At 53.2% G+C, this 9,698-nt stretch overlaps 1 protein-coding gene across 1 annotated transcript in view; it reads right to left on the minus strand.

The window, feature by feature from the left end:
* Positions 1–247: 247 nt before the first annotated feature.
* The window catches only part of OXTR (oxytocin receptor), a 13,205-nt gene continuing 3,754 nt past the window's right edge, over positions 248–9,698 (minus strand). The window contains exon 2 of the mRNA XM_007463713.1: positions 248–743. Coding sequence (XP_007463775.1) covers positions 496–743 — 248 coding nt within the window. The 3' untranslated portion in view covers positions 248–495. The remainder of the gene's footprint in view (positions 744–9,698) is intronic.

Consider the following 9,698-nt stretch of genomic DNA (forward strand, 5'->3'; position numbering starts at 1 on the left):
CTAGCACCAGTCCACTCAAAGGCAGAAGCACTCTGAGGCCAGGACGATATCAGCACCATCACCATCGAGGTCCCATTTCTCATCCCAAGCTCAGAACACTAGGCTTCCTCACCCATCTGGTCACCAATCCTATACTTACTACCTTTCACAAGACCCCAGGATAGAGGAGTAAAAAGATACTGGAGTGAAATTACAGGTCCAGGGGAAACAAAACAAAACAAAACCACAACCCACCCAGCAGCCAGATGCAACAGTGGGGTCAGGGCAGCAGGAGTACCCGTGGGAGCCCAGGGTAGATCCGGGGCTTGGCTGACGGCTGAGTCACCCTATCACCTTCCGCCACGGAGACCACTTCCCCACCCCGCTCGAGCCCCCGCAAGGTGCGGAGGGGCACAAACTGAAAGGTACCTTATACACACACGTACACGACCACCAATGGCCAGACTGTCCCTGTCGTACAATCCAAGCCAAGAGGGGTGGTCCTGGCCCCGCCGGTCACACCGTGGATGGCTGCGAGCAGCCCCTCTGGCTGGAGCTGTCCGGGCTCAGGACAAAGGTCGACGAGTTGCTCTTTTTGCTGACGCTCGTCTCCCTGGGCCGGCGGCCCTTCAGGCAGCTGGACGAGCAGCAGAGGAAGCGCTGCACGAGCTCGTGGAAGAGGTGGCCCGTGAAGAGCATATAGATCCAGGGGTTGCAGCAGCTGTTGAGGCTGGCCAGCAGCATGGCAATGATGAAAGCCGAGGCTGCAAGGTGGGGAGGGTGGGGAGAAAGGAGAACAGGGCATCACTACTGGGGCATGAAGCATCACCTCCTGAGAACAGAGGACAGGTGCCAGTCACAAGACGGAGGACTAAAGAGACCAAGTCTGCCTGCCTTCCATATCCATGCTCTGGGCGTGCACTCAGCCTACCCCCCACGCCTCCCCCAGCTTAGCCCAGCCCTGGAACATTCCCTGTCCTTTCTCCCAAGCAAAGGTTACCCACCACGGGCTTCCATCGGCACGGCCACCTGTCCGTCCATTCATCCCTCACCCCGCGAGTATCGACTGCCTCCCACTCAGAGTATCCAAGAGCTCAGAGGCAGCAGCTGCCAGACCTAGTTTGTATTCTAGCCCCGCCAGCAACAAATACTCTAACTCCCCAAGAAACTGCTGTTGCCTCACCTTTAAATGGGGATAACAAGAGTCCCCAGATCTCCCGGGAACACTGCGAGGGTGGAAGAGCACCTGCTACCTGAAGGATGCTTAGGAGGTTCCCAGGCAGAGAAGGGAGGAAGGGCGCTTCGGGCAGAAGGAACGGCACAGGCAAAGAGGCACAGTGGCAAGAAGGCGCGTGCTGCCTTCACAGCTGAGAACACTGAAAGTGTTTCTGTGAAGATACGCCTAAGAGCACTGCTTCAGCCGACAAATAAGACGTGCAGGAAAAGGGGACACTAAAATTATGTGAGGCACTGTGCCGAAGCTATTACACTGAGGATTTACTGAATTTCAGGTAAAATTAATGATCAGAAATCAACTTCAAGACATTGCTTGTCACAAATTTAAGCTTCAAGGAGGAAGAAAAATTCCTAATCCTAAGTACCTCCAAATAGGGGTTGGGGTGGGGGGCCTGGGTTTCCTTCAATGGTCTTAATCTGACAAATGTACACACTCCCAGCGGCAGAGGAGGACACAGGCACCCCCCCAGAAACCCACACGGAAAACAGTGTTCCCAAGAATGCTGTTCACGGCCACACCCTTACGAGTAACGGTAACAGCAAGAAGGCTTGGAAAATCCGCTAGTCCGATATTTTCTGCAACACGTTTTCAAGGAAGAACTCCAGAATTCAAGAGCTCAATCCAGGAAAGAATTTCTCACAGGCCAACTGGAGTTGCAAGATCTAGACGCCACTGTGGACGCAGCCAGAGCCACAGAGACGTCTGTCAGCCACGTCTCCAAGCACCAAAGGGGGAGGGTGATTGTTTAAGAGGAATTCAGTGGTTCTCAAAGTGGAGTCCCCAGCTCACCTGGGAACTTGACAGAAGTGTATATTGTCAGGCCCCATCCTAGATCTAGTGGATCAGACCCCTGGGGGTGAGGCTCAGCGATCTGCTATCAACAGTCCTCCAGGGGATTCTAACGCACACCCAAGTTTGAGAACCACTGCTCTAATTACCTGGTGCACCTGCTGGAACAAAAGCAAGCTACAACACGCAAAGTCCACAAGTCCTGCAAACGAAAATGTTTAGAAAGCAAAGGATTAGAAAGCAAATCTAATCCTTAGACTAAAATAGTAAAGAAAAGCGAAGGGTGGCGTGGGGGGAAGCCAGTACTGTTGAATTCTGTGAAAGAGAATGGAAAAAAATATTTGATTTCGATGTGTAAAAAAGGATGAATTTAAGTTTAGAAACCTGGTGAAATATCACAAAGTCTAAAAATATCTCACAATTATAATTAAACATATAAAATGAAAGAGACAAAATAAACACATAAAAGTCAAAATTTAAAAAGGCATCGAGGGACTTCCCTTGTGGTCCAGTGGTTAAGACTCCGTGCTTCCAGCGCAGGGGGCACGGATTCAATCCCCGGTCTGGGGATAAGATCCCACATGCCGCACAGCACGGCAAAAAGGTTAAAAAACATTTTTTTAAAGGCATTGAGAAGTAAACTGCCAGACACAAGGGAAGAACATAGGTGTACAGAGCTATGAAATGGGTAGAAGGACGTGTCGGGGATGCAGTTCTCACTTGAACAGAAAGGCAGCACGTTTTACCTCGCTGAACAGTTACAGGGCATTATCTTAGCTATTCATGTAAGTTACTCGCCTCACTCTTGACATTTGGATCTTTTAACTTATTTATCCTATTTCTTATAAACAACCTACAGAAACGGTAACCACAAAAACGTAAACAGCTAATGAATTCCTGAGTAGCCCCACACGAGTTTTTCCACCTCCAAGTGGCCAGCCTGGATGGGACGAGTTGGGACCACGGCCAGCACCTCTGTCCCCACCTGGTGGCCACAGACACGAATGACTGGCCTGGCCTGGCTCTCGGGGAAGGATGACCCTCTAAGCTGAACCTGCTCGTATCAAGTTGCCAAATGCTAAGGGCACATTTGGACTTCTTAAAAATGTGGCAATATCCCAACCAACCAAAGACATGGGTTCCCAGCAGTGGGATTTCAAGCTATTTGGGAGTAAAAAACAGGCCATGGAGGACATCTCAGAGGAAGGATGCTGCAGAAATAAAGGTACAAAGGTGAAACTGTCCAACAGCATTCAGGGGCTGCCAGACTTGGGGGTGGGGTTCACAGGAGAGGAAACTGGAAAGAGCGAGGCTGAGGAGGAGGACCTTGAATCCCGGCTGAGCACGGACTTGAATCTGCAGGCACTCGGGAGCCATTGACGGTTTCTGAGCACGAGGACTAACTGCACCTCATCTACCTTCTGCACTCACTTTATCTTGTTGAGGCTGTAACACCGCCCTCTCCGGCGGCCAGAAAGCCCTCCTAGAATTGGAGGAGAGGAACAGGACAGCACGGGAAGCGTCGTCCCTGGCATTTTATGGTGCTGCTTCCAAGGGGGCACACGACAGCGCAGCAGCGCCAACCATGGGCATCACGGCTCAGGCTTGCACAGAACAGAACAGTTTTCAAAGCAGTCTCATCTCCATTTTCTACATGAGGGAAGTGAAGCTCGGAGAAGGAAAGTGCCTTCCCCAGGGACACACAAGTCACCCTGTGTTCCCACCTGAAAGTGATGAAGTTGGATGTCTTTTAAAGCTGGGTCAGCATTCATACTGGTCAGCTTGGTTCCAGTGAGCAAATCCCCCCACTCCCAAAGCAGAGACATGGGGCTGATTGGGCAATTGCCCTCATCACATGATTTGAAGGACAGAGTCAGAGAGCAACTTTCCTTTCCTAAAACAGATGTAGGCCCCCTCGGAGGCTAAGCACTGCCCACTCCCCAGTAATGGCCTTTTATATTATTATTATTTTTTTTAATAAATTTAGTTTATTCATTTATTTTTGGCTGCGTTGGGTCTTTGCTGCTGCGCGCGGGCTTTCTCTAGTTGTGGCGAGCGGGGGCTACTCTTCAGTGCGGTGCGTGGGGCTTCTCACTGCGGTGGCTTCTCGTTGCAGAGCACGGGCTCTAGGCGCGCGGGCTTCAGCAGTTGTGGGTCGCGGGCTCTAGAGCGCAGGCTCAGTAGTTGTGGCGCACGGGCTTAGTTGCCCTGCAGCCTGTGGGATCTTCCCAGACCAGGGATCGAGCCCGTGTCCCCTGCATTGGCAGGCAGATTCTTAACCACTGTGCCACCAGGGAAGTCCCGTAATGGTCTTTTAAAATCCGGGAGGGGAAACCCATTGCCTCCTATCCGATCACCATCCTTCCTGGCAGAAATGTCTCCTGGTCTGGACGAGGGGCCAGCAAACAGCCCACGGGCCAAACCCCACCTGCTGCTTGTTTTTGTAAATGAAGCTTTACTGAAACACAGCCACATCCATCCATTCATATATTGCCAGTGGCAGCTTTCGCACTACAAGGGCAAAGCTGAGTAGCTGTTTCAGAGACCTTATATCCTGCGAGCCTCAAATATTTACTGTTTGGCCTTTGACAGAAAAAGTTAGCCAATCCTTGATCTAAATGCCTGTAGGAGGAGATGTTACAAAGCAGAAGGAAAGGGCTCAAAAAGGGGAGGGGCAGACCCACAGGGTAAGCTGAGCTCACTTCTCCCCACACCGCCAGAAGCAGAACTGGGTGATGCCTTTACTTTTAAGTACCCAGACCTCCCACAAACCCTGGCTCGGCCACCTTGCACCTGGGGCCAGAGGGTAACACCCTGTCCCGGGCAGCCCACGTCCAGTGCCTGCTGCACACCCGGGCACCAAGGTCCGCCCCGTGCCTGCGTGCCAGCTGCTCTGAAGAGCTACCAAGCTTCTGGCGACAATGGCCCCAGCCACGTTTTCCATAAAGCAGAGCGACGGTGACGTCAGTGTGGATAAAAGAAGGCCCTGGAAACCAGAATCGACAGACTCGTCCAAGAGAAGTGTGGTCAGCAGTCAGCACCTCCTGGGGGGGTCTGGCCATTGGGGAGCCCCTCACAGAGGATCCAGACGCAAACCCGTGGGGTGTGAACCCCCCTCCCACCCACTCATTTCTCTGAGCCGCATCTACTGTCTGAGCTTTAATATCCTCATCTGTGAAATGGAGGTGACACCCTCAAGGACTTGGAGAAAATTGAAAAAAAAAAGTGTGAAAGGGCTTTGTAAACGGCAAAGTGTTTGTTCAAGTTATCGTATTATTACTTACAGATATGAAATACGATCAACTGTGTGTAACTTTTTCTCGCCCAAGGCTGGGGACTCCTGATCTAACGCGGATTCAAGAAACCGTCCTTGGCTCTCTTCTCCCCGACTTCAAAATTTAAAAAAACGAAACAAAACAAAATGAAAACCCGGAGCCCTGGGATTGGATTACATGACCCCAAAGGAACTCTAGACAGTCCGTTTTGGAAAAACTTACTCTGCCGGTGACGCAGAAACCCAAAACGGAAGGGGGCTGCAACCATGTGCAAGAGCGGGATTTCAGGGTCTCCACCGGGAGAGCTGGTTCTCATCTGTCTCTTCCACTCCACTCGGTAAAAGGAACACTTGTCCCCCAGGACTGAGCCCTGAGGGCCTGCAAAAAGCTCTCTCTGGTCCTGGCAGAGAAGGAAGGTCGAGTGGGAGGCGCTGGGCCAGGGATCGGCCCTCACACCTGCCTGGCCTAAGCTTAGGGCATGGGGCAGGGGGTGGGGGGGTGGAAATGAGGAGATCGATGTTCCACTCAGTGCCAGCCACCGAGTTGGCCCTGGGGACATGCCCTCAAGGGATTTACAAACTCAGGTGGGAAAGAGAGAAGCACAGACAGGCCCTCCAGTCAACAGGGAGCTGCAGCACTCGGGGAGGGGCGGTAGGCCCAGGGCTGGGGACTAGGGGTGATCTTCAAGCGGGGGCTCCTACGTGCCAAGCAGAGGACTGAGCGGGAATGGCCACGCGCCAACAGCAAACGTCCCCTGCTGGGCATTGTACCCCGGGGACACAGACACCGTGCTGAACTTCCACCTGGCGCCCTCACTCACGGACGAGGTGGACAGCCGAGGGCCATGCGAGGACAGGGTGCCCCCAGCAGTCACCCACCCACCAGCCCGGCTTTACTCAAGCCCCAAGAAGTCCCCTGTTCGGATTTCCCGGCACTGCCCCCGCCCGTCACCATCGCGTCACCCTGGGCTCAAATTAGCCCAGAACAGCTGACCGGGCACCTGGCCACAGCCTCTCCGGCTGCGCGGTTCCTGAGGCAACAAACACGTGTCACATACAATTCAAAGACTGGTGTCTCAGCTGACACCTCTCATCTGAATCCGGTCAAGCTCATCCACTTTCCTAAGAGGCTCTCACTCCAGAAACCAGTCACTTGGTTCAAGGTGTCCTCCCCGCCACCCAGATCCTGAATCAGGTCTCCCTCACAAGGAGTCGAAATTCCTTATTCCTTTAGGAGCTACATGAGAATCTGGGAGTTGTGGTGTACAGGAGGCTTTTTTAAAACTGTGTTTTGAATGTGCACTTACACAAGGATTGAATACTAACATGTATTCCAGGGCGCCTTCTTTGAACAGACCCCCATTTTACCACACTGGAATTGTAAGGGTCACGGATGTGTGATCTCGCCGTGTGTAAGGCCAGGAAGGAGAGCTAATCTGCGGGCTACAGAGCTTTAAATGGTCTTCTGTGATGCCACTGCTCAAATCTGGGGACATGTGGGGCCCACCGGGCAAGACCTGAGGAATAACCACACCCTGGAAGCAGAAGAGCCGGGGCTTCCTGTGAACAACCAGCCCTTCTCTACCCTTCAGAGAATGACAGGGCCCTGCCGCCAATTTGGGCCACACGTGTAAAGGCAAGCCACATGTTTCGGTCACAGAGATGATACATTAAAGCCTCATTACTCAATGTGCAGTCAACAGGTCAGCTGCAGGGGCCCTGCACAGGCATCACCTGGAAAATTGTTAAAAATACAGACTCACGGGCCTCACCCAGACCTACTGAATCAGAATCTGCGCTTTAACAAGTTCGCCCACATGATCTGTGTGCACACTGAAGCATGACAAGTATTCCTCCGATACAGGGAAAGAAAATAAAGTAACTGTTCAATGATCTCATCAGGGAATGTGCATCTGCTTCTCTGCACAGCCAGCTCCTACTCACCCTTCAAAACCTTTTGCAAATGTTGCTTCCTCTCTGAAATCCTCCTGATTTTTTCCCAGGGAGACTGAATCAATAAATGCCTCCTGGGGGCACTCACAGTACTTGATAAATGAATACCTCTCTCACAGCAGCATCCCTTCATACTGTCTTTATTCATGTTAATAATCTGTGGTTGGGGACTGTGTCTCATTTGTGGCTCTGTCCTTGGCTGCTAGCAGAAACTGGAAAATGGGAAATGCTCAATAAGGGACTAAGTTGAAGTGAGCATGAAATTAGCAGACAGGAAGTCCTGTTAAATCAGCCACCAACACTAGCATGTTGGGAAAGCAAAAAGACAATTTCCCTGCCTGACGATGGGAGATGGGCCCCTAAAAAGATGACTGGACTCAAATGCAATTCCCTCTGGGAGATTAAGTTCACAGTCAGATACCAAGGTCAGGCAGAGAGAAAGAGAAAGAAAGAGAAATGAGTAGGAGTGACCATTAGAGTGTGAGGGATGGGCCGTGGAGGGCAGAGGCCCGTGGTACTGCAGCATCTGGCAAAGGGTGGGAGGTGCCAGCTCCCAGTAGAGTAAGGAGGAAGGTGCTGGCAGAGGGTGCCCCTCAGTGGCCAGGAATCAGGATCACCGGAACCAGGAATCAGGGGCTGGGACACGAAAGACCGCCTGGTCACACCTCCTTCCCGCCCATCCCTCACGCAAGGGTCCCCTTGGGTTTCCAAACCCAGAGCTAGAACCTCCCCACCTTGCCTCCTACTGTCTCCTCCAGGCAAGGCGTTAACTTCTCTTGACCTCTTAACAATGCCCTTGTTCCCAGCATCCCCGGGCTCGCCATCATTCAACAAAGACTGCAGCCCCTCAGTGAAAATGTGCTCCTGAGCTCACGACAACCTGCATTCCCTCAGCTGCACACACTGACCCCAGGACGCTGAAACATCTTGAAATTTCTCTATTTTTAAAGCACTGATTGAGCACTTACTACCTGGCAGGCCCTGTGCCACCAGCACCCTCCACCCGGCCCACAACCTAAACCCTATTCTTAACCCCAGCAAACAGCCCCAGACAGTTCCAGTCACCCAGGGGGACGGCTGCTGCTCCATCTGGCCACACCCGGGGACAGAACCATCCCGGCAGAAGCTGGGGGCGTCCCTCCCAGAGACCAACCCACATCTGTCCCACGTCTATGCATGTGTCCCACGTCTATGCATGTGCCAGCTGCTGGCCACAGGAGGGCAGGTGAGGACTGGGGAGGGGTCCTTGCCAACTCTCCTCATAGGAGGACAAATTGAGGCAGAGGTTGTGTGGACAGGACCCTTGGGAGGCGCTGAATCACTGCTTATAGAATGAACGCACTGGAGGAGGAAGGAGACCCTCAAGTGGGGGCAACAGGGAAAGCTTCACGAGAGTCAGAACTGGATGAAGCTGCCGTGTCCAATTGTTCCAAATTATTTTTGGAACAAGGTGAGCTCTAAACCCACAAAGGCAGCACTTGGTGTGACTGAAGGTGTACAAGGGTAGAGACGGGAAAAGCGCGCTGGATTTCGAGGGAATTGCGGGGGAGGGAACCCTAAGGAAGGAGGGACTTGGAGTCCTGTGGCGGCCATGAGGCCAGCTGCCAAGACACGTGTGACTTCTCCAGCCGCCCTGTTGGCCCCGACCCGTGGTCAGTGGTTAAGGAGCTGCTCGCTGGCCCAGAGGCTTTCGTGATGAAGCTGACAGCAGGAACGAGGCCCCACTCCTGCGTCCCTGAGGCTGCCTGTCCCCGGGCTGCTGGGAAGAATGTCTCGCTGTTCACAAGGGCTCCCTGGATTTCCACTCGCCAGGAGATGAGCAGAGCCAGGGGCCCTGATCTAGAGAGTTTGTGTTCTGGTAAATTCCCTCCCTCCTGGACAGGGAAGTGAGGGCTGTGCATCAATTCCACTTTGCTGATCGAAAGCTCAAGTAGCTCAAATGTCCCTGTCTTGTTCCTTCCTTACTACTTGCCCAGAGCCTCGAGACTGAGTCACGTCTCCGAAGTGACTGTAAACGCAATTGTTCTGATCCCAGCCTGCTACTCGTAATTATCCAGGTTAAGGCCAAGTGGGCACAAGGCGTGCTTCTGGCTCAGCCCACATCCCCGGACCCTGCAGCCCTGAGGCCGAGGCGCGACTTGACCAGGCCAGCGGCAGGTGCCCAAGTCCTCTGTGGTCAGTGAGCCGGGAGCCCACTCCTGACAGCACTCGGGGAGGGACTCCTGGTAGCAGCGGCATCAGGACTCTCCTGTCATCTGTGTTTGTGCTCTTCTCAGAGCAGCCAGGGCAGAATGCCAAGGGGGACCCGGAAGACCTGGGTGTTTCACGTGCCACCACCCTTTCCCCTGAACCAGGAAAGGAGCAAAGAGAAACAGGACCTGAGGCTCCTGAGGTCCTGAGGACCTGAGGAGCCCGTCTCCGCTGCACGTCTCCCCTCCCATCCCCAACCACACACCGCCCCCCCCC

This window comes from Lipotes vexillifer, unplaced genomic scaffold, assembly GCF_000442215.2.
Source record: "Lipotes vexillifer unplaced genomic scaffold, Lipotes_vexillifer_v1.1 scaffold1387, whole genome shotgun sequence".
Lineage (NCBI taxonomy): Eukaryota > Metazoa > Chordata > Mammalia > Artiodactyla > Lipotidae > Lipotes > Lipotes vexillifer.